The sequence below is a fragment of the Microcebus murinus genome, chromosome 22 (assembly GCF_040939455.1).
Source record: "Microcebus murinus isolate Inina chromosome 22, M.murinus_Inina_mat1.0, whole genome shotgun sequence".
NCBI lineage: Eukaryota > Metazoa > Chordata > Mammalia > Primates > Cheirogaleidae > Microcebus > Microcebus murinus.
In genome coordinates, this window is record NC_134125.1 from 6,845,502 (window position 1) to 6,871,009 (window position 25,508).

At 37.7% G+C, this 25,508-nt stretch overlaps 1 protein-coding gene and 1 long non-coding RNA gene across 4 annotated transcripts in view; one reads left to right on the forward strand and one right to left on the reverse strand.

The window, feature by feature from the left end:
* Nucleotides 1–1,125: 1,125 nt before the first annotated feature.
* Nucleotides 1,126–2,812, reverse strand: LOC142863517 (uncharacterized). Its single transcript, XR_012914295.1, has 2 exons — nucleotides 2,642–2,812; nucleotides 1,126–1,695 (listed from the first exon to the last, which is right to left on the reverse strand). It is a non-coding gene; the product is annotated as an uncharacterized LOC142863517 (long non-coding RNA).
* Nucleotides 2,813–2,910: 98 nt separating this feature from the next.
* Nucleotides 2,911–25,508, forward strand: part of IFT81 (intraflagellar transport 81) — a 122,694-nt gene continuing 100,096 nt past the window's right edge. For 2 of the 3 annotated variants that reach the window (XM_075996540.1, XM_075996541.1), the window contains exons 1-9: nucleotides 2,911–3,018; nucleotides 5,902–6,066; nucleotides 6,595–6,698; nucleotides 7,976–8,156; nucleotides 10,592–10,681; nucleotides 14,001–14,066; nucleotides 14,380–14,490; nucleotides 16,361–16,445; nucleotides 23,237–23,400. In XM_075996540.1, the coding sequence (XP_075852655.1) occupies nucleotides 5,923–6,066; nucleotides 6,595–6,698; nucleotides 7,976–8,156; nucleotides 10,592–10,681; nucleotides 14,001–14,066; nucleotides 14,380–14,490; nucleotides 16,361–16,445; nucleotides 23,237–23,400 (945 nt within the window). In that variant the 5' untranslated portion in view covers nucleotides 2,911–3,018; nucleotides 5,902–5,922. Of the gene's footprint in view, nucleotides 3,019–3,039; nucleotides 3,444–5,901; nucleotides 6,067–6,594; nucleotides 6,699–7,975; nucleotides 8,157–10,591; nucleotides 10,682–14,000; nucleotides 14,067–14,379; nucleotides 14,491–16,360; nucleotides 16,446–23,236; nucleotides 23,401–25,508 lie in introns of those variants that run through there. The other variant, XM_075996539.1, reaches the window with a different exon arrangement.

Genomic DNA, 25,508 nt, shown 5'->3' on the forward strand with positions numbered 1-25,508 from the left:
CCGGGAAAGGAAGGGATAAGACAGTCTAAAGCCTCCGTCTGTGTAATTAAAGAGGCAGAAGACGGAGTTCGCCTGGGCAGGGCCGAGCCTCAAAGGAGGCTGCCTTTGGTGGATATAAGGCAGAGAGACTTTACGACCCCCACACTCCTGCAACTTGGGGCTGTGCCTTTCGACATTATTTTATAATCAACTGAAATCCAGCTCTAAGCCTCCGTTCTGCTAGGTTGGCAAGAAATGTAATCTCATTATTGAGCATTCCCACCCCACATCCTGTGGGATGCCAAGTCCCTGGGCTCTTTTGCAGTGACAAAGCTTTGGAGCACCACCTGCAGTCTTCTGTCATTGGCCTACCCTAGTGACTGCTTGGTCACTCACCCTCCCAGGCTGCAGGTCCTTTCAAGTCTAATGGCATTGAGGTTTCCATGTCAAGCCTGGGACAAGGAAAGGTTTGGCCAGACTGGAAGCCTCTGGAGCACAGTGTGGCCTCCTCAGGGTATTTCTCTTTTCTCAGAAGCTGCTCTGGGCTTATCAACCTGTGACCCTTCCCCACTCTTATCAACATCTCTCTTTTCTCACTTGTGAAGGTTCTGCCCTCTCTACTTCCCTCTTGAGGACAACCAGACAACCTCCCCCAAAGACTTTAGGTCTGCATGTATAGGCCTACAGTTTCTGTAGGAGGTATAGATGTACCGAGAGAAGTACAGCTTCTGATTTTCAACCTGCAAAAGTCAAAACAATGCAAATTGTTTCAAGAGAAGTGGAAATAGAAAGAGTACACACATAAATTAATATTTAAATAAATTCTGACACATACATGAAGTATTTAGCAAAGTTCCTGACATATAGGAAGCACTCGGTGATGACCTGATTATTATTTGAGCCCAGTAAGAAAGAAGGTTAAATGCATCCTATATTTAAATCCAACGACTTAATATGAATTGCATATTATTTTGGCTATTCTACATTACCCATTAATCTCATCAGTGATTTCCAGACTTTGTGAACCACAGCACATTTGCAGATACAGAACCCATTAAAAAAAATTGACTTGACAAAAATGTAGTACCAGGCAAGCTTTTAATAAGACCTCTGAAATCGCATCCATTTAGTTGAGTGTTTCACATATTATTTATTTTTACCTTTTAAGAAAGCACATTCTGCTACTAAACATACCCACAAGATTAAATAGCCAGAACAGAGACAATTTAGGATATCCATACAACTCAACTCAGGTTTCCATTCAAATTTAATTTCTTTCATCTCCAAGTAACCTAGATCGCAAAGGCATTAAATGACAATTAATGGATAACAGAATAACCCACTTCTGAATTTTTTCCTGTGTCTGGGTCATTTTTCTTGGTTTTAGAAGAATGAGATAAAGTGGGTAGCCTGCAGAGTAGCCCCAGATGGGATAGCATCTTGAATCCTGGCATTCGCTGAATACTCGTGCAGAATCCAGAAATATCTCATGGTCAGGATGAAAGGTCTAAATTTAATACCAAAAACAGAAAATTGGCTTGGCTTTCCTGTACTCTGCACAGGAAAGTTTTTGTTTGGAAGCTATGAAATGAGAAGGGGCTGGAGACATTATGCTCATGGCATTCTCAGATTTTTGTGGCAATCTAGAGAGTCTTCTGTTATTCCAAGACCTCCTTTGGCCTACGATGGAAGTCTGTGTTGAAGAAAGATAATTTGCTGGAAGGAAATCAGGGAGAAGGTTCTCAGTGCTACAGATATTCCCCACAATAAGTACAGGCTCATTTCTTCCTTTCCTGGTTTTTCTTACAGAGATTTTAAGATTTAACAGCCTTCCCTGACCGCCTGTGTGGAGCATCTGCGGTTCTTTTCTGCATAGCATCTCTACATCCAGCAACAGAATCCAGCCCTTTCTTTTGGGGAGCCACCCTCACCCAGTCTATTACTGTGGTATTCAGAGGCATAGCAGTTGATTAAAAAATGGCCTAAGATATCGAAGCAGGCAACTACATTTTCAGGGTATGAAGTATTTTGATTTTTTCTTCTCTGTTTTTAAGTGCCAACTGATGACACAAAGTACAGTGGTCTCCAGTCTAATAGGGGTGGGTTCAAAATAGCACTTACCACCTAAGGTCTCCTCCAAACCAGCCAGTGCATTTCCAGTAGACTTCTAAGCCTTGTGATCTGGGCTCAAAGATCTCCCTGCCTACCACATAGGATGTAAATTCTATGAATAGACTACAAGGAGGGCTTAATTTATTTCTCTATGTGCCTAAACAGAGCCTCCCAGAAGCCAAAAAGAGCCTTAGCACATTTACTTTTTCTCTTTTCTTTTTCTTTTCAGGCTCTCAGCATATTAAAAAATTACGGGATTTAAAAATAATTAATTCCCAGTACAGGCAATGTGGCCCAAGAATGTGAGGCAGAAGCTGAAATCTCTGACGAATGTGTCTTCTCTTAATTCTGCCAGAGGCTCTCTGCCACAATGGCTCCTACGTATTAATATAACCTAAGTTGGAAATACTTATGTGAAAAACCTAAAATTGAAGCCCAGGCCAAATGCTTCCTCAGCCCAATGCTCTCCACCCAGGCCCTGTCTCAAACAAAGAAATCAGCACCTGTGTTTGGTGAATGAATGAATGAATGAAACAACACGCGCATTTACCATAGGTTAATCCCGCAGAGCGTACTTTGTAAACTGCTAGCCGCAGAACATGCAGGAAGGTTACCGCCCCTCGTTTAAGTCGCGGTAACAGACCAGACGCGCTTGGCTCTCCGCAGTGGCTCAGACCTGCTAACCCTCTCCGCACGTGGCCCCAGCGCAGGCCCGCCCCTCCTCACCCGAGGCCCCGCCCCTCCTCACCCGAGGCCCCGCCCCCAGGGCGAACTCTTGGGGACCGCGCGGAAACGCGCCTGGCCCCGCCGGAAGTGACGCAACGCCACGGCCTAGCAACCGTTGCCAAGGAGCTCGTCTCCAGGAGCCCACTGGAGCCCGGGCGCCTCTTAGGGGGTGGGGAAGTGGTTTCGTGAGGAGAATTTGAGGTAACCTTGCCAACTTGCGGTCGGAAACTCCCCCGAGCCCCGAAATAGGAGAGAAGTCCCGCCCTCTCTCTGTCCTGGTGCAGCACCTCGCAAGTGGAGGGGTCATCGCGGTTAAGTCCCCCACATCGGGGGTCGGGCCCCTGGTGGGCCTTTGTCTGGATCCAGCCCGCTCCCCTGCGGGATGAATCATCTGGGAGCTCACAGGAGTCCCCACGAGGAGCATGGTCGGATGTGGGCTCCCCTGTCCCCTCTCCCGAGCCTGAGGGGCGGGGAACACTATTTATGCGACTCCCAGGAAGAGGCTGCGGGTCAGCGCTGATGCGAGCCTGAGACCATGGCAGCGCGGTTTCTGTCCCTTAATTGTGCCAGATAAAACGCTTGTCCTGGTTTTAATTCTTCCCCCACCCCTTCCTGTTCTTATGTGGGTGAGTGCTTGTGAATTGGCGTGGCGACTTTGCGCTGGAAGAGGGAGAGTAATTGCTTTTGCTAATTTTAGAGCGCAGAGTCCACTGGGCACAGACAACCTACCTGTTCGGTACATCTTTGTCCTTAAGAGTGACCATGTGAAAGCTGGTGGGCGACTAGGGGGGAAAACTCAACTAGTTCCTTTTCCCTTCTTGGTAACGTTTTACTTGTTTATTCAGATTTTTGGTTTGGTTTGGTTTTTTTGGAAGGGAAAAAAGAATAGACCTATAGCTAATTTCTAAATCATTTAAAGTGAAATATATATGTGTGCGAAGGTTATGACGTGGACTTTTACTTAAAATACTTGAGCAGTGGAAAACTTGCACATCCAATGTGGATTTTTTTAAAACTTATGTAAAGGTTTTCCTTTTATAGCTTAAAGAAAGCCTCAAATTTATAAACCACACTGCTTATCCTTTTTGTCCTCTTTGGACTTATTTCTTAGCAATAATTACTCATAATTTTATCGTTACCCTTATAATAATGATAAAAATAATTATTATCATGATAATGTTTACATTTTGATGTTTTCTAAATATCCAACTCCACACACCCAATTTTAAAAACCCGTTTCAGAGCAGGATACTTGCCACTTAAACAGCATTTATCCATTTCATGGTTTTTGTTATTAGGGAGCACTGAAGTAATTTTTAATTTCTTCTTTCTATTTTTTTTTTTAACCAATTCATTTTTTTATCACTAAAATTCAAGCAATTTACCTTGGTAAAGCTGTTTCAGCAATTAAGAAATTAGACATTCAATTTATTTTTAAAGTTAGGCTCTTTCTCACTGCCAGCCTGACTTCCTTTAGATTTAGGCTTATGTTTTTTCTGGCGGTGGGCCTGAGAATAAGTTCATTCAATCTAGTGGAAGAAGTCACTGTTTTAGACGCAGTGGGTGTTCAAAAATGGAATTGGACACAGATACTGTCCTCATGGAATTTACAGTTTAGCAGAGAAGAGAAAATGTGTACATAAAGAACTAGTACAAGATAAAAAGTAGCACTAGGAGAGAAGTGCAGAGAAAGTGTGGTCAACTTGGAGGGCAGGTGCTGCAGAACCTGGGGCATAGCTTGAGACTGATTTCCTGGAGGAACTGGCATTTGGTGGGCAGGGCTTGAAAGAGGGTTGGGATTTGCACCTTTGGAGATGGAGGAAAGGGAAGCAATCTTTCTAGGTGGAGAAAACAGCATTAACTGAAGGCAGAGAGGTGAAAACTATTTAAGGCTCTGTGGCTGTCTCAATGGGCTGAAGTTTGAAAGGGTGAAAGGTCACGATTTAGAAAGAAATTTGGGAAAGATCAGGTTGAGCTAGATCATAAAGAATCTTGAAATTTAAGACGTTTGGACTCTATTTTGTACACAATGAGAAGCCTACAGATGATTTGGAGTGGGGAGAGGTGGAGGCCAGAAAATAGGAGACTGGTGCCACATGGAAGGGAAAAGGAAGCCAAGGCCTGAATTACTCAGGAGAGGCAGACTAGATGCCCACAGGGCAAAGCCTATAAGAGAAAGGAAGGGAGACCAAATCACGCTGAAGTGTGAGGCCTCTACTCAGCTTCAAGTAATTATGGCCCAGCCCGAAATGTGGGCCCAGGGTTACCAGATTTGACTTTCAAGAAAAACTATAAATCCGGATTATAATGTAAAAATCTCCTAATGTTTTAAATGTGGGCTGCTAGTTAAAAAAAAAAAAAAAAAATAGAAGCATGTCTGCAGCCTAATGAGTGTTTAATCCTTGAGTAGAACTTGTACAGCTGTATGGGAAAGATGTTAATGTAAGTAGAATTTATTATTCATTTGTCCATGCTGAGTCAGATGATTGGTATTATACCAGATTCATATACAAAAATATTTCATGTTAAATATTAGCAGTATATACTGCAGCTTTCTTTTTTTTCTTCTTTTTTTTCTTGGATTGTCACTGAATACAGCTTTCATAATAAAGTCTTCATGACCTTTTCACAGCATTTTGCATGCCATGTATAATTATACTTTACACATTTTTAAAATTTAGTTTTATTGTTTTTAGAGACAAAGTCTTGCTCTGTCACCCAGCCTGTAGTGCAATGGCATGATTATGGCTCATTGTAACCTTGAACTCCAGGGCTTAAGCAATCCTTCTGCCTTGGCCTTTCAAGTAGCTGGGACTACAGGTGTGCACCACCATGCCCAGCTAATTTTTAATTTTTTTGTAGAAACAGGATCTTACTTTGTTGCCCAGGCTGGTCTCAAACTCTTGGCTTCAAGCAGTCCTCCCACCTTGGCTTCCAAAAGTGCTGGGGTTGCAGGCATTAGCCACTGTGCTTGGTCAGAATTATATTTTTCATGCCTACTTCCTATGAACTTAATTCTGATTTTTTTATCAGAACTTTTGTTACCAATATTGAAGAGAATTTTTCTCTATTTTTACTCTTTAGTTTAACTTGCAAGACCTAATTATGAGTGATCAAATCAAATTCATTGTGGACAATCTCAATAAGGAGCCTTTTAGGAAGAACTATAATTTAATCACATTTGATTCCCTGGAGCCAATGCAACTATTACAAGTTCTCAATGATATTCTGGCTGAGATTGACCCAAAGGTAAGAGTCTTCTCTTTCTCTTTGTTGAAAGGGTGACAGAAAAGGCAGTTTCTGCCTCTAAATAGCTGTGAGTCTTGGGCAAATTACTTAACCTCTCTGGGCCTTATTTTCCATGACTGTAAAGTAATGATAAATGATCTTTAAAGTTTCTCTGCTAACTCAAAATTTAAATTATCTACTTATACCTTATTTAGAAGTTATTGCATTACCTCCAGACATAAATAGATTTGGTCCTAGAAGGAAAATGCTTTTACAAAAGATTTTATTGTATTGCAAGTTAGCTCATGTCTCTTATACACTGGTCTTTTCCACTGGAGACTTTTTTTTAAGCTTAACATTCTTAAAATGAATCCTGATCGGACTTGTATGCACCCTCATGTGGAATCTTGGGGCCTCCTTATTTAATCTGTTTTATGAAGAGACCATTGTGCCTATTAATGCTCTAGCAGAACAATTTTGTCAGTGAGTTTAAATATTGTTCTTTGTTAGATATACAACAATAACATATTTTTAAAATTTCTTTGTTAGCAAGTTGTTGATATCAGAGAGGAGATGCCAGAGCAGACAGCCAAACGGATGTTGAGCCTTCTTGGTATCCTTAAATACAAACCTCCAGGAAATGCCACAGACATGTAAGAATCTGATTGTGTATTGCTCTTTTAACTGTGCTTTAATATCCAAACCTTCATATTCTACAATCAAACTTTTTGGGTAATACTTGATCTCCCTAATTTGATGTCCTGAGAATATCACTGAATTTGAAAATCTTAAACCTTGTAATATTATTTTGTCATGCAGAAGTCTTAAATGGGTCAGTTCTTTCCCCAATCAAAAAAATTCAGGCAGATCCACTATACCATTTTTTTAAAAATTTTATTTATTTTTTTCTTTTCTTTTTTTTTTTGAGACAGAGTCTCACTCTGTTGCCCAGGCTAGAGTGCCATGGCGGCAGCCTAGCTCACAGCAGCCTCAAACTCCTGGGCTCAAGCAATCCTGCTGCCTCAGCCTCCTGAGTAGCTGGGACTATAGGCATGCGCCACCATGCCTGGCTGTTTTATTCTATGTATTTTTAGTTGGTCAATTAATTTCTTTCTATTTTTAGTAGAGACAGGGTCTCGCTCTTGCTCAGGCTAGTTTCGAACTCCTGACTTTGAGCCATCCTCCTGCCTTGGCCTGCCAGAGTACTAGGATTACAGGCTTGAGATAACACGCCTGGCCCATTTTATCATTTATTTGCCATCATAGATGAAAACAACTTAAACAATGCCCAGTCAATGAAATGAAGTATTAAGACCGACTATACTAATTAATGGTTCCAACACAACTTCCTTAGATACTTCAGTGATATTTTAGGACCTAATTTTCCTAATTTTTTTTTTTGAGACAGATTTCACTCTGTTGTCCCTGGCTGGAGTGCCGTGGCGTCAGCCTAGCTCACAGCAACCTCAAACTCCTGAGCTGAAGCAATCCTCCTCCCTCAGCTTCTCAAGAAGCTGAGACTACAAGCATGGGCCACCATGCCTGGCTTATTTATATATATATATATATATATATTTATATATATATATATATATATATATTTTTTTTTTTTAGTTGTCCAGCTAATTTCTTTCTATTTTTTTTAGTAGAGATAGGGTCTCACTATAGGTTGCTCAGGCTGGTCTCGAACTCCTGAACTCAAATGATCCATCCGCCTTGGCCTCCCAGAGTGCTAGGATTACAGGTGTTAGCCACCGCGCCTGGCCTTAATTTTCTAATTAATATACAGATTGACTTTAGAAAAGCCTTGGGCTTATCTTTTTTAAATAGTTATAGAAGGCAATCAGGACATTGTAAATCAGATTTTGGGTAACTATTATTTCTTTTCAAGGTTTACCGATAAGTGTGTGTATGTATCTTCATTTTCTAGGAGTACCTTTCGTCAGGGTTTGGTGATTGGAAGCAAACCTGTAATTTACCCAGTGCTCCACTGGCTTCTTCAGAGGACTACTGAACTGAAGAAAAGAGCATATTTAGCTCGTTTTTTAATAAAACTTGAGGTACCAAGTGAGTTTCTTCAGGATGAAACAGTAGCAGACACCAATAAACAGGTACAAATACATAAATGGTATATTGAAAGTATCTGTAACAGATTTCAAGGTACACATATTCAAATACATGTTAATCTCTCTTTATTTGATATCTCTGTAGTTTTGGGTGGCACCAGAAGGTAAAACAGTATCAATTAATGTTCAACTGTAGTCATATCTTAAAATAATAACTTTTACTTACAAATACCATTTTAGTGATAGGAGTGTGTGAATAGAACCCCCCCACCCCCACCCATATTAAGAATAGTTTGGCTGGGCGCAGTGGCTCACGCCTATAATCCTAGCACTGTGCGAGGCTGAGGCAGAAGGATTGCTTGAGATCAAGGGTTTGAGACCAGCCTGGGCAAGAGAGAGACTCAGTCTCTGCTAAAAATAGAAAAAATTATCCAGACATCATGGTGCATGCCTGTAGTCCCAGCTACTCAGGAGGCTAAGGCAGGAAGATTGCTTGAGCCCAGGAATTGGAGGTTCCAGTGAGCTATGATAATGCCCCTGCTCTCTACCCAGGGCAACAGAGTGACAATCTGTCTCAAAAAAAAAAAAAAAAAAAAAGAAGAATTTATTACTTAGTAGTTGTGGGTAAGTAGGATTCCTGGGCTTGAGTCTGCAGAGCACTTTGCTGATCAATATGGTGACTATATAATTTGTCATCCAGTTAGAGAGAAACAGACTGTCATAAAAATTACCCCAGGACAAATGATATAAATTGACATTGTTTATTCCAGACAAGTCCAGATATGTGAGTACCTGCAAGGAAGTAGGCAAAGAAACTAGGCTTGCAATCTCAAAGGATTTTCTAGTCAGGCAGAGAGTAGAAAGAAGTTTGGGAGTTTGAAATCCAGCACACTTTTCTCACTAGAATTTTGCAGTAACATTGGGTTCTGGTGTAAGGTCTTTTTTTTTTTTTCTCTTTATTTTTATTTATTTATTTATTTTTTTCCATTTTTGGGAGAGGAAAATGGTGTAAGGTCTTAAAGGTGTTGACTACTGAGGATTCTGGCTGATATAGTTCCTGGTCCTGGAATCCCAAAGCATATTGCTAGTCAAATACTGTAGAAAGAGGGAAATCAGGCTTAGATTTCAAAGGACTTTGATTAAAAAAAAAAAAAGTGCCTCTGTTTAGCATTTTGTGCTTTTATTTAATTGTACTTACATAGACTGATTTGTGCCAGTTTGCCATGTATACTTTATTGATCTGTGTTTCCCAATAAATAGTGAGGTCCATACAGACAGGTGTCATGTCTTACCCATCTTTGTTTTCCTCCAGAATTTTGTATAGTCGCTTCTATATGTTGCTCAATATTTGGATTGAATCACAACAATTAGTTGTATCCTTTTATTATTTATCCATGTATTTTGTTGTTTTGGCTGGACATGGCAGTCATGGAAAATAAAATCAATATTGATATCTTAAGACAATATTAGGCCGGGCACGGTGGCTTACACCTATAATCCTAGCACTCCAGGAGGCCGAAGTGGGAGGGTAGCTTGAGCTCAGGAGTTCCAGACCAGCCTGAGCCCTGAGCAAGAGTGAGACCTCATCTCTAACAAAAATAGAAAACAATTAGCCAGGCATGGTGGTATGTGCCTGTAGTCCCAGCTGCTTGAGAGGCTGAGGCAGAAGGATTGCTTGAGCCTAGGTGTTTGAGGTTGCTGTGAACTAGGTTGACATCATGGTACTCTAGCTCAGGGGACAGAGCAAAACTGTCTCAAAAAAAAAAAAAAGTGAAATATTTTTTCCTCCCTACCCTACTCCATCAATAAGTTTGATAAAAACTAATTTATCTGGAGGAAGTTTTTTTTTTACTAAATATGCTCATCTAATTAAAGAATTAATGGCAATGAAGACATATTTGTTCTTGAAGCCTATCTGAGGTGTGTGTGTGTGTATATATATATATATATGTGTATATATATATAAAATGACTTATACATTTAACCAGTCATTTAGCAGAGACCCAATAAATATGCATATTGTTTTTTTTTTTTTTTTTTAGACAGAGTCTCACTCTGTTGCCTGGGCTAAAGTGCAGTGGCATCAGCCTAGCTCACAGCAATCTCAAACTCCTGGACTCAAGCGATCCTCCTGCCTCAGCCTCCCGAGTAGCTGGAACTACAGGCATGCGCCACCATGCCTGGCTAATTTTTTCTACGTATTTTTAGTTGGCCAATTAATTTCTTTCTATTTTTAGTAGAGATGAAGTCTTGCTCTTGCTCAGGCTGGTTTCGAACTCCTGACCTTGAGTGATCCTCCAGCCCTGGCCTCCCAGAGTGCTAGGATTACAGGAGTGAGCCACCACGCCCGGCTAAGGATGTGTTCTTAATGCTGTTCTAACAATGACTTAAGTAATCATGTAAGTTAATAGATAACCTGATCAAGAAAACCCTACTGGCTCTAGACATTAGTTTATAATTTGTTAACTTAATTCTTTTAGTATGAAGAGTTGATGGAGGCCTTCAAAACTTTGCATAAAGAATGTGAACAGCTCAAGACATCTGGATTTTCTACAGCAGAAATAAGAAGGGTAATGAAGAAAATAATTTTTTTGGATTAGAATAATAATATATCTTTGTTTTTAGTTAATTCAGTATGAGTATTAAGACTGCGTAGAGAGTAGTGATAGCAAATGGCAGACTTTCTTTTGTTGAACATTTGGTAGTTGTTTACTGAGGAAATTAATGAAGCCATGGTACATTCATAGTGAGTTCTTACGTACTATGTAGACTACTAGCATAGATTTTAAAAGGTTACATTTTGAGTCCTTATCTGACATAGATATATCAGATGTAGAAAATACAGAAAAGAACAAAGAAGAAAAAAATTATCTAATTAACATTTTGTATATATACTTGGGTTCACACTATTCTTAATTATTTGTGTCTTGCTTTTTTAATTATTGTGAGTACATTTGCATTGCTATCTTTTTATGATATGACTTTAATTGACTTTAAATGACCAAATAATATTCCATAATATAGTCATTTTTGGTTTTTTGTTTTCATTTTTTATTATAGATAATGCTGTATATAAATTCTATGTAATTTTTTGCCTATCTGTGATTATTTCCTTGGAATAAATTTCTAGAAATGGAATTGCTTATTAAATTATATGAAAATGTTTAGGACTTGTGATGTGTATTATTACTTAAACTTAACATTCTCCAGAAAGTATTTTTTTTTCTTTTTTTTTTGAGACAGAGTCTCACTCTGTTGCCCAGGTTATAGTGCCGTGGCGTCAGCCTAGCTCACAGCAACCTCAAACTCCTGGGCTCAAGCAATCCTTCTGCCTCAGCCTCCCGAGTAGCTGGGACTACAGGCATGCACCACCATGCCTGGCTAATTTTTCTATATATTTTTAGTTGGCCAATTAATTTCTATCTAATTTTAGTAGAGATGGGGGGGGCGTCTCGCTCTTGGTCATGCTGGTTTCGAACTCCTGACCTTGAGCTATCCTCTTGCCTTGGCCTCCCAGAGAGCTAGCTAGGATTATAGGCATGAGCCACTGCGCCCAGGCCAGAAAATATTTTTACATTCTTACCAGGCATTTAAATTATTTTCCCAAACACTTGCTGATACTGACTTGTGTGGATTTTTAATTTTTAGAATTCCTGAATTATCAATGCCATCTTTATCTTCTTACCAGTCAGGAACATTAGAAGTTGCTTCTTTAGGGAAGCCTTTCCCAATTCCCTAGATAGATTTAGTTCCCCCAATTCTTTTTGTTTTATAACATTCATTATAATAACTCTAATTTAATGTCTGTCTTCACAAATACCTTTAAGCCCCATGAAGACAAGGATTATGTCTATATATCTTCTTCACCACTATATTCCCAGTGCCTGTCACATGGTAGGCTCTCAGTAAGTTTGTTGAATATTAGAAATGAAAGGTGAACTCTCAGATCTAGTAGAGGAGAAAGACCCATAAATAAATACTTATAAGATACTATGGAAGAAGAATGATAGATGTCCATCTAGTGTTCCTCCAGTATGTCCTGTGAGTAAACAAAAATGATAAAAGAACCTAAAATTTGTATTATAATTTCATTCATTATTACCAGAGTTTTCTTTTTTTTTTTTTTTTTGAGACAGAGTCTCACTTTGTTGTCCAGGCGTCAGCCTAGCTCACAGCAACCTCAAACTCCTGGGCTCAAGCGATCCTCCTGCCTCAGCCTCCCGAGTAGCTGGGACTACAGGCATTCGCCACCATGCCCGGCTAATTTTTTATATATATATCAGTTGGCCAATTAATTTCTTTCTATTTATAGTAGAGACGGGGTCTCGCTCTTGCTCAGGCTGGTTTTGAACTCCTGACCTTGAGCAATCCGCCCGCCTCAGCCTCCCAAGAGCTAGGATTACAGGCGTGAGCCACAGCGCCCGGCCCAGAGTTTTCTTAAACATATTCTTTGCAGAAAATTTAGAAAACATGATTAAACAAGAAATAGAAAAGAATTCATTCATAATCTCATGCTCTAGAGATAACTACTGTTGACATTTGGTAAACATATTTAAATATTTTTCTTTGTATTATAATCTGCTTCTTTCAAGTAATGTCATATCATGACTTTTTCTCATGTCATTAAACATTCTTCTGCATAATTTTTAATGACTCTCATTGTATTATGTATTGTAGTTTTTTAAATTCTCAGACATTTAGGTCGTTTCCAGATTTTAGATATAATTAGCATCAAATAAGAATCCTTATGGAGAAGTCTGTGACTTTTCATGAATATTTTATTAGGACACATTCCCAAGTGTGGAATTACTGGGCTAGAAGGGATGAACATTTATTTTAAGACTTTTGATATTGTTCTTTTTTTTTTTTTGAGACAGAGTCTCACTCTGTTGCCCAGGCTGGAGTAAATGCCGTGGCATCAGCCTAGCTCACAGCAACCTCAAACTCCTGAGCTCAAGCTATCCTCCTTGCCTCAGCCTCCCAAATAGCTGGGACTACAGGCTTGTGCCATCATGCCCAGCTAATTTTTTCTATATATTTTTAGTTGGCCAATTTCTTTCTATTTTTAGTAGAGACGGAGTCACGCTCTTGCTCAGGATGGTTTCAAACTCCTGACCTTGAGCAATTCTCCCATCTCGGCCTCCCAGAGTGCTAAGATTACAGGTTTGAGCCACTGCGCCCGACCAATATTGTTCTTAAATACATTGCTACCAGTAGTGAGTGAGAGTGCCCATTGTCCAAAATTCTATCAATACTGACTACCATGTATATTTTACCTTTAATATCACTTTTGGTAGTTAGGCTATTAGTTTTTTCGGTTTAGGAAGGATTTTTAAAGTTTGTCTGTTTTCATTACAAAATATTATGGAGCTGGTTAAAAGGAAGGTAATTTATTTTTGAAGTCTTTATTTTCAGAGAGGAATTGGTTAATTGTGGCAAAACCAGACACAAATTTCTGTCTTGAAAACACCATAGTCTTAAAAATAATTTTGATGGAAAATTGGCAGAATATGTGGTTTGGTATTTAACAGAGCAGATGGGATGTCAGCAGCTGTTGTTCATGTATTTAAACCTGCACTCTTTCCATTATAGAAGATTTTGAAAAATCATGTGCCCATATTTGGAATCAAAACGCAAATGTGCTGGCTGGCAGCTTTACCTTGCTGCGTTATAACCTGTTTTAGTTGCTTTTCTAGATGAACTTTAAGCTGCAAAAAAAATTACCCAGCATAAAGAGCCCTGGGAGAAAAATAGAAATGACCTTCATCCAAAAGAGGATCTTTGTTCCTTAATGTTCTGGTTATATTCTCTGGTAGATTCATAATCAAAATAAGAATCCTACAGACTAAGAATACTTTTTCTTATAATGTCCTCTTTACTACTTTTTAGGATATCAGTGCAATGGAAGAAGAAAAGGATCAGCTCATTAAGAGAGTTGAACGTTTGAAGAAAAGGGTAAGGCAAGAATTAACACTGTAAGACTTTGGCCTCGTGTCCCAAGGATTTGCAGAGATTTAGGAATGCAAATAAAGATTAAGCTAGGCATGAGTGTACATCCGAGAATGGACTCAAATAACACTGACAGAAAGGGAATCTCCCTAGCAAGTAGCCCAAAACTTTTAAGGACCTGGAGTCTAGAGCTTTACTGTCATTTCTAGGAAGTACTGTTTACCAAAAGGAAATGATAAGTGGATGTCTGAGTCATGTGACATACTAATTTTTTTCTCAAACCTGACAGTAACATGTACTACTTATACGCTTACCGTAGGTGGAGACAGTTCAGAATCATCAACGGATGCTTAAAATAGCAAGGCAACTTCGAGTTGAGAAAGAGAGAGAAGAATTTCTTGTACAACAGAAACAGGAACAAAAGAATCAGGTATCCACATAAAAGTTTATATTCTTAGAATGAAAGAAATAATTCCTTCTGATAATTCAGATGTAAAGAAAGAAGAGTTTTAGAATTGTAGAAATGTTTCCCTTTGTTGACATGATGGAATATTATTTTAATTAAGAGAAGTATTTTGTGGCACCAATGCAACAATACCGTAACCTTTTGGGTTTATACTCTATATGTATCTACACACTGTCTTTTGGCCTATCTTAGCTCATGTTCCAACATTACAGAAGATTCATTATAGTGTTAAGCAGTAAGATTATTAACTGCTAATAAAATTTCTAGAATCTCTAAAAGATGTCCATAGATTTGGGGGCTATAAGAACATCCTTTTTATTTTACTAATTGTAGTGCTCTTTATTGCAGTGGCAAATAAAAATTCATGAAAAAGCTTAAAATCACCCATACTCCATGTTTTTTTGTTTGTTTGTTTTTTATTTCTTTTTTTTTTATTTTTTGAGCGAGGGTCTTGCTCAGTTGCCAGGGCTAGAGTACAGTGGTGTTATTATAGCTCACTGCAACTTCAAACTCCTGGGCTCAAGAGATCCTCCTGCTGCAGCCTCCTGAGTAGCTGGGACTACAGGCACATGCTGCCACATCTGGCTGATTTTTCTATTTTTTGTAGAGGCAGAATCTTGCTTGCTCAGGCTGGTCTCGAACTCCTGGCCTCAAGCAAATCCTCACACCTTGGCCTCCCAAAGTGCTAGGATTACAGGCATGAACCACTGTGCTTGGCCCACACTTCACATTTTAAAACTTTGCCTTAAAGAAACAAAATTTGGTCAGAAAGTATTACTTTTATTAAAAATCTAGGTAGACTTATACATTAAATATATATTTCAGACCAGATGCATTGGTTAATGCCTATAATCCCAGCACTTTGGGAGGCTAAGGCAGGAGGATCACTTGAGCCCAGGAGTTTGAAGTTGTGATGAGCTATGATGATGCCATTATACTATAGCCCAGGCAACAGACCAAGGCCCTATCTCCAATAATAATAATAATAATAATATATATATATATATTATTATTTATTTATTTTTTTAGGCCAGGTGTGATGGCCAATGTCTGTAATCACAATGGTTTGGGAGGCCAAGGCGGGAGGATTGTTTGAGGCCAGGAGTTAGAGACCAGCCTGGGCAACATAGCAAGACCCCATCTCTACAAAAATAAAAAAATTAGCTGGGCATGCTAGCATGTGCCTTCAGTTCTAGCTACTCAGGAGGCTGAAGCAGGATGATCACTTGAGCCCAGGGGTTCAAGGTTTTAGTGAGCTGAGAGCATGCCACTGTACTCCAGCCTGGGTGACAGAGCCTGTCTCTATAAAAAAAAAAATAATTATATATATATATATATATATTTCAATAGCTTCATTTTCTTCTAAATTGGCAGTTTAGATGTTTGCCTCTATTGGAATTTGACTTGATATTGTAGTAGTTTCACTGTTAAAAGTAAGCTGCATTGCTTATGCCCTGAATGGTTACTTAGTATCAATTTCTGATTCTGAGACTTCACTGTGAGAATGTTAACATTCCTTAGCATTAAGAAAACTATGTTATAACAAGAAAAGCCTGGTTTGTATATTTCTTTAACAAGTACTTTTCTTAATCACCAAATTCAATAAATAACTAAAGAAAAAATATCTGAAAGCTTTTTAAAAACATTTACACGAAAAGATATACTGAGAGAACCAGTTACATTTTGGGTTTAATATAGTAATTTTCTTGGCTCTTATTATGTGTTCCTTTTATGTCATAAGAATTATATGGAACTTATATTTTCTGTTGCTTGCCTACGTGAGAGGTAAGCTTTAATAGACTAAACAAGTGATGGATCTATTTGTATCTTAAAGCTATTTCATGCAGTGCAGAGATTGCAAAGGGTACAAAACCAGCTGAAAAGTATGCGCCATGCTGCAGCAGATGCAAAGCCTGAAAGTAAGTGGAAATTATTATAAGATTTGATGATTAGAAAATATTAATTTAAATCAGAATCTTCCTAAAAGCAATCATTTAATGGGAATAAATTATCATCAAGTGATATCTCACCATTTTGGCACATCATTTCCTAACTGGAGGAGAGCCCTGATGAAGATGTCTTTGGGTTTTCACTTGGAGTTTTTTTTTTTTGAGTCAGAGTCTCACTCTGTTGCCCAGACTAGAGTGCCGTGGTGTCAGCCTAGCTCACGGCAACCTGAAATTCCTGGGCTCAAGCGATCCTTCTGCCTCAGCCTCCTGAGTAGCTGGGACTACAGGCATGCACCGCCATGCCTGGCTAATTTTTTCTACATATTTTTGGTTGGCCAATTTATTTTTAGTGGAGACGGGGTCTCGCTCTTGCTCAGGCTGGTCTTGAACTCCTGAGCTCAAACGATCCTCCTGCCTCGGCTTCCCAGAGTGCTCACAGGCATCAGCCACCACATCCAGCCTTCACTTGCGGTTTTAAAAAATTCCTGTCCAGTTATTCAGTTAGAATTTGAAGGTAGTGATAACAATTATGCAGGGAGGCTCTATGGTGTGTGTGTATAAAGTACTTCACATGGATGTAGTGAAGATGAATGGAGAAAAAGTGAATCATTGTTTTAAAGCCAGGGCTTTAAAGAAAAATAATAAAATGCTGAACCTTTAAAACTGAGTGTTTTTGATATTTTGGTTTGTAGAATAATAGTGCAAAGGACGTGTGTATCCCTGGCTCTGTTCTTACATTAGTTTTACGCAGAGGATAATCTGTTCTAGAAGCCCAGATTACACCACGAAACCCATCCTAGGCATTTAAAAAGTATTTTTGGTCATCAGAAGGGAGTCCATGCAAACTGAAGGAGAGTGCAAAACTCTCATTTGTACTGGAAAAATATTTCACTGTAAATATTCAGCTGATAGAGGGTTAATTCATCTTTATATAAGTAATCTGTGAAGTTCTATAAGATATAATACTTAGAATGACTATAACAAAAACGACAGACAATTATAAGTGTTGATGGAAATGTGTAGAAATTAGAACCCTCTTACCTTGTGGGAATGTGAAATGATGCAGCTGCTTTGGAAAACAGTTTGGTAAGTCCTCAACATGTTAAACATGGAATAACCATATGAACCAGCATTTCCATTCCTAGGTATATACCCAAGAGTATGGAAGACATATGTCCACATAAAAACTTGAGCACAAATGTTCATAGCAGCATTATTCATAACAGCCCCCAAATGGAAATAATCCAGATGTCCCTGAACTGATGAATGGATTAACAAAATGTGGTCTTTCCATACAATGAAATATTATTCTGCCACAACAAAGGAATGAAGTACTGATGCATGGTATGACATGAATGAACCTCAGAAACATGCTAAGTGAAAGAAACTACATAGTCGCAGAAGACCACATATTGTATAATACTATTTATATAAAATGTCCAGAATAAGTGAATCCATAGAGATAGAAATCAAATTAGTGGTTGCCTTGGGCTGGGATGTTGTGGGAAGGAAGAATGAGGGACAGGAAGTAACTGCTAATTAGCCTGAAGGTTTCTTTTGGGGCTGACAAAAATGTTCCCAAATTGAATGTGCTGATGGTGCACGACTCTGTGAATATACTAAAAAACATTGAATTATACACTTTAAATGGATAAGTTTTATGGCATGTAAATTGTATCTCAGTAAAGCTGTTAAAAGAGATAATGGGGTACAGTGTGGCATGAGCCCATAATCCTAGCTACTCAGGAGGCTAAGGTGGGAAGATTGCTTGAGTCTATGACTTTAAGGCCAGCCTGGGCAACATAGTGACACCCCATTTCAAAAACAAAAAAGACCGATAATACAGCATTTCCTTAATTCTAAACACTAATTTTTTCCCATTTTAATTGTTTTTGCTGTTGGGCTGTATCTTTCATTTAATTAGGTATTTAATTAGGTCATTAAATATGAAATGTCCGATTTCTAATAAAAAATATAGTTTATTGTAGTAACTCAAACAAGAAACAGTACAATTAATCAAAGTCTTAATATGTGCCCAAGTTTTGCCGTCTTAACAGTAACTTGCTTATACCAGAAGCAAAGAAGCCTGGAGAGCCAGTGGGGATGAAATCACAAAAGGCGTTTTCCATGGCTTGTTGAGAATTAAGTATTTTTCCTTGCAAGAAGTGGTCCAAAGTCTGGAAAAAGTGGTAGTCAGTTGATGCAAGGTCTTGTGAATAGGGTAGATGACAACAAGAAATTCCAAGTCCAAACTCTGTAGTTTGAGCAACATTGTTTGTGCAACTTGTGGTCGAATCTTGCAAGAGGATTGGCCTGTCTCTATTGAGCAATCTCAGCTGCTTAATCACAGATATCCTCATCATTTCATCCAGTTGGTTGCACTAGACATCCGATATAATTGAATGACAAGGTTTCATGAAGCTGTAGTGAATAATACCAGGCTGGACCACCAAACCGACACTATTAACTTTGTTTTAAATTTTTTTTTATTTTAGCATATTATGGGGGTACAAATGTTTAGGTTACATATATTTCTTTTGCCCCACACCATTAACTGTTTTGATGAATTTTTGGTTTGGGACTGTGATTTGGCACTTCATCTTTATCCAACCATCGTGCTGAATGCTGTGATTTGTCAAAAAGAATCCATCTTTCATCACATGTAACAATGTAGTGAAGAAATGATTCGCCTTTATGTCTTGACAGCAAAGAAAGGCAAGCTTTGAGATGATTTTTCTCCTGATGCTCATTTAATTCATGTGGAACCCATCTATCCAGCTTCTTTACCTTGCCGATTAGTTTCAAATGGTCCAATGTTGTTGGAATAATAACGTCAAATCTTGCCAATTCACACCGTAGGTTGAGATGGATTTGCTTCCACTACAGCTTTCAGCTCATCATTATCTACCTTGACGTCAGGTTGCCCACGTGGCTCATTTTCAAGATAAAATCACCAGAACAGAACTTCTCAAACCATTGACATACTGTGCATTCATTAGCTACATCCTTCCCAGACACTTGGTTGGTATTTCAAGCTATCTGCGCAGCATCGGTTCCATGATGGAACGCATATACAAAAATAACATGAATTTATTACTTATCCATGGTTTTACAAAAGTTGCTCAAAAAAAAACTTTGAAAGATAATCACAAGCCAAACTCTGCGTTTGAAAGAACGAGGTTGTACCTTCACAATAAACATAAAACAAGAAGTGTCAAAGTGAAATGTCAGCGATATCAACTGTCTTAGTACTTAGGGAAATTGGACATTTCATACTTAATAACCTAATAATTTAAAGTATTCACAGTGTAATGGAACAATGACAAGCAGTGGACAGTTATAATACAGGGGGATGAATATGCTGATGGAGCCCAGCATAGGCTTCTATGAGAACAAAGAGGCAAAGCACAAAACTCTAACACAGAGCAGATGGCTTCCTGGACATAGTGGCAACTGAGTTGAGTTAAAGTTGGAAAGGTAAAGGAATGGCAGGCATTCCATGCCAAGGTACAGCGACCTGAAAGAATTTGATTGTAGTGGGCTGAGCAAATGATAGGTGAGAAGTTGAGTTAAAAGGATAGGCTTCTTTTGACCCCTTAGACCCCTTGTCTTTGAAAGGAAGACAAGAGAGGGAATGTGGGTATGAATGAGAAAGACATTACCATGTCTAGATTGAGGGAGGGTGGTGGTGCAGTGGTATTTATATGCTGGAGGAAAGAGTAAGACAAATGGAGATTGAAGATTCAGGAGGAGAAGATTTCTTTGTGCTTCCATTATTCTGCATACATTGCTGTGAATGTTCTGTGACAATTACCACAATATGTCAATTGTTGACATGTCTAACTCTACTCAACTAAACTCCAGGCTAGTCAGCAAGTCATCATTGGTCTTTGTATTTCCAGGCACTAAAAAACACTAAATTATACATAGCAGGCATTTAATAAATATTCAGTTAAGTAGTTGGAAGGGGGGAGTAGAGAGCTTAAGCCCTGATGGGAAGAAAATTATCTTTTTCTACAGGTAGAAGGGGAAAATAGGAAAAAATGGCTGAAAGTATAGACAAACATAAGATATTCTGTGATACGTGTATTTTGTGGGTGGACAGGAACAGGAGGTTAAAGTGTTCCTGCTTTGTTGACATCTTTCTGGGAAGTGGAAAAGTCATAAGGGTTGTATTCAGCATGCTATGAAAAGAGTAAATTAAACAGATGTTTAATTGATCTAGGTATTTAGTTTAATGGGGTCTAAGTTTTTTTATTAACAAAAAGGCTTATGAAAAAGCTTATTTACTTAAATAAAAAAGTTTTACAGTGTAATTTGTGTTTTTGCAGAGTAATAGCATTATAAAACATTCACTGGTTAATTTATTTTTGTATTATACACATTCATGAGATTTATTACATAAAAGAAGCCACTCATTTGATTAGGATCGGTGAAATGTTTTCAAAGCGTTTTTAGTAAAAAAGTTTTCATCTTAGTGACCTCATATTTAATTTCTCCAGGATTTTGAAAGATAAATGTTTTAAAAACTTTGCATAGAAATACATGACTAATTTTCAAAGTCTAAGTTAATATTTTAAGGGAATTTAAAATTTGATGGAAACTCTGTTTTTAACCACTTTATCAAGATAAAATTGACATGTAATAAACTGCACATATTTAAAGTATAGTCTTTTTTTTTTTTTTTTTTGAGACAGAGTCTCACTTTGTTGCCCAGGCTACAGTGAGTGCCATGGCATCAGCCTAGCTCACATCAACTTCAAACTCCTGGGCTCAAGCAATTCTACTGCCTCAGCCTCTTGAATAGCTGGGACTACAGGTATGCGCCACGATGCCCAGCTAATTTTTTGTATATACATTTTTAGTTGGTCAATTAATTTCTTTCTATTTTTAGTAGAGACAGGGTCTCACTCAGGCCGGTTTCGAACTCCTGACCTGAAGCAATCCGCCCGCCTCAGCCTCCCAGAGTGCTAGGATTACAGGCATGAGCCACCACGCCCGGCCTAAAGTATATTCTTGATTAGTTTTGACATACATATACAATGGCAAAACCAGTGATAATGAACATATCCATCAGCCCCAGACATTTCCATGTGCCTTTCTGTAACATCTCACTCCTGCCTTCTTTGCCCCTCTCTCCCTTCCCAGGCAACCATGGTCATGCTGTCACTGTGTATCAGTTTGTATTTTCTAGAGTTATAAACATTTTTTAAAATAGAGAAAATATTATTTAAGAACTTAAAATCTTTAAAAAACATTTTAATCTTTGATTCCATGTATCTCTAATTACATGAGGTATATTTGAGAACCCGAAGATGAAAAAGCTAGTTATCTAATAGCCAAAGAAGCCAAGATGTAGATTTAATCAGAAACCACATAGGAATGACTGTCTAATTATAGTGTGATTCATTCAACACTTTGCCTTCTCTTCCTTTCTCCAATCCTGAAAAAAGTAGAAATATTGAAGGAATGAACAAAAAACTTATGAATTTGTAATTGATAAAATTTTACATGTTAATATATGGTTAGCACAATGGAACTAAAAATAATTTTGAGGCTTTGGGCCAGATTTATTATGCAATCTATGTGCATAGATTACTTAAACCGGAAACCCAGAGTTTTAAAAAGTCATGCCAGAATTTGTAAGTGTGTAATGGAAAGATCTGAAATAAACTTTGTAAAGCTCTTGGAATTTATAACAAAACCATTATTCACTGAAAATCTGTGTGTGTATAATGCATCTGAAAAAATAAGAAAATAATAATTTAAAAAGTATAATTTAAGTTGCCCCTTAACTATAAATTAATACTTTACAAAATAAAAAATACAAAAACTTGGAGAACTTAAAACATTTATGAATATGGATACTTTGTCTTTTTTAAAATTTGATTGTACGTTTAGTGATGTCTTTGTTGGTTTGAAGTTGACAAATGATAATGAATTACCATTTGTGAAGTGTTAGAACAGATATATAAATTGCATCAAAGTATCACAAAAGAAAAAGAATAAGTGACCATTTGTATAAAAGTGCTTAGATTTTTAGATTTCATTTAAGTGTTGTTATTTGGTTCATGGATTTCTTTAAATACTTAGAAGGCAAAATATGACCCAACAATGTATCTGGCTCTACGAATGTTATTTTATTTTATTTTATTTTTGAGACAGAGTCTCACTCTGTTGCCTGGGCTAGAGTGCCATGGCGTCAGCCTAGCTCAGAGCCTAGCTCAAACTCCTGGGCTCAAGCAATCCTCCTGCCACAGCCTCCCAAGTAGTTAGGAGCTAATTTTTTGTTATTAGTTGGGCTAATATTTTCTATTTTTAGTTGTTTGGCTAATTTCTTTTGATTTATAATAGAGACGGGGTCTCGCTCTTGTTCAGGCTGGTCTCGAACTCCTGAGCTCAAGCAATCCTCCCGCCTCAGCCTCCCAAAGTGCTAGGATTACAAGTGTGAGCCACCACGCCTGGCCTACAAATGTTATTTTTGAATATTGTGGGATATAAAAGAATTAGGTTGTAATTTGGAAAGGTCATAATATCACTTTTTCTATAATTATTTAAATATTATTCCATGCAAATTGTGCTTCATTATCATCCTAACATCAAAAGATTTTAATGGCCAATCTTTTATTGTACTATGCTAGATACTATAAAGAATGTTTGGCAGATAGGCCCTACTACTATCCAGGTCTTATATTTAAAATAGCATATAGAATATAACTGTACATACTCTTTTGGGCTGAATATTTATTTTATTTTTAAAGGTCTAATGAAGAGGCTAGAGGAGGAGATAAAATTTAATTCATATATGGTAACTGAAAAATTTCCTAAAGAATTAGAGAACAAGAAAAAGGAATTGCATTTTTTACAAAAAGTGGTTTCAGAACCAGCTATGGGCCATTCTGATCTTCTTGAACTTGAATCTAAAGTAAGTGACAATCATCTTTTTATAGCTCCCAATTTTATCTCACCCCCAGTCCTGTAAAAATTATGTAAACTGCTTTCTATAGTGTCCCACTCTTGACTCTTAAGTTAACCTGTGCTAAGAATTGACAACTCTTATAAGGAGTTATCCTTTATGAGGAGTTACAGAATGTTATGTTATACCTAATCCACATGATGTTATGAAAGCCTAGTAACTTGAATATATAAATTAATGCATATAATTGACTCATAAGTTTATGTCTTCCTAATATAATCATTTAGATGGCAAATTTTAAAATATTTTTATGTTTTTAGAGGCCTGGTCTGATGAAGGAAAAAATTTTTAAATATTTTAAATGTCTTTAATTTTTATTTCTAAGTATAATATTATGACAATTATATATATATATATATATTTTTTTTTTTTTTTTGAGACAGAGTCACTCTGTTGCCCTGGCTAGAGTGCCGTGGTGTCAGCCTAGCTCACAGCAACCTCAAACTCCTGGGCTCAAGCAATCCTCCTGCCTTAGCCTCCCGAGTACCTGGGACTACAGGCATGCGCCACCATGCCTGGCTAATTTTTTCTGTATATTTTTAGTTGTCCAGCTAATTTCTTTCTATTTTTTAGTAGAGACAGGGTTTTACTCTTGCTCAGGCTAGTCTCAAATTCCTGAGCTCAAACGATCCTCCCGCCTCAGCATCCCGGAATGCTAGGATTACAGGCGTGAGCCACTGTGCCTGGCCAACAATTTTATATTTAAAGCTAATATTTTTTATTAGTCTTTGGAATTACTAAACTTAATTGTAATGCTCACTAAAACCTGGTATCATATTATAATAATTTGTTCCCTAGAATTAAAATCCTAATCAGATATATATATATTTTTTTATTTTTTATTATTTTTTTGAGACAGTCTTGCTCTGTTGCCCAGGCTAGAATGCAGTGGCATCATCATTAGCTCACTACAGACTCAAACTCCCGGGCTCAAGCAATGTTCCTGCCTCAACCTCCTGAGTAGCTGGAACTATCGGCACAGGTCACCATACCTGGCTAATTTTTCTATTTTTAGTAGAGACAAAGTCTCAGTCTTACTCAGACTGGTCTCAAACTCCTGAGCTCAAGTGATCCTCTTGCGTGCACCTCCCAGAGTGCTAGGATTATAGGCAGGAGACATTGCGCTTGGCCCAGATGTATATATTTTTAAAAATAACAGCTATCACGAAAATTGATTGAAAATTTTGACTTGCTAATTCTTTAATGTATTTAATATGTGCTTAATAGCCACTACATTTAATTATATAATTCTGACCATTTTAGTCTTTTAATTTACTTAGAAAAATTAGATATCCAAGTCATAATTGGCTCAAATTTAATGTCATAGAATTATTTGTTAAGGGACTGTATGTTTCTGTTGGATCTATTCAGTTTTATTACATTTTGGAGAAGTTTAGATTAATGATCAGGATAATTGATAGCTATCAAATAATCACAGATCATTAGCATAGGAAGGCTTTTTAGATGTCATCCATGTCTACTCTCAGCTGGGTTCATGAATACCTTGTACTAAATTCCTTGGAATGTTTGTGCAGATTCACTTTATCACTTGTGGTGACTTGAAAGTTATGACCTGGGTGAGGGGATAACTTCAGAATTTTGAAAAGCATCTTTGTGATAATAATGTATAAATATTTCATGTAAAATACTTGAGGATAATTTAGACATGGGTGGTAAAATTCATATCAGTAATCAAATTGTATCATGAAATATAGATTTTTTCTAAAAGTAATCATGACAATCCATAACATTAAAGCAAATGGTTTTCCCATCAAAACATTGATGGTAAGAACTGTAAATTCAAAGCTGGGTTTGCACAGCCAAAAAAATAGTCATGAAAGTAAACAGACAACCTACAGAATGGGAGAAAATTTTTGCATCCTATGCATCCGATAAGGGACTGATAACTAGAATATACTTAGAACTCACGAAAATCAGGAAGAAAAAATCAAATAACCCCATTAAAAAGTGGGCAAAGGACTTGAACAGAAACTTTTCTAAAGAAGACAGAAGAATGGCCAACAAACATATGAAAAAATGCTCAACATCTCTAATCA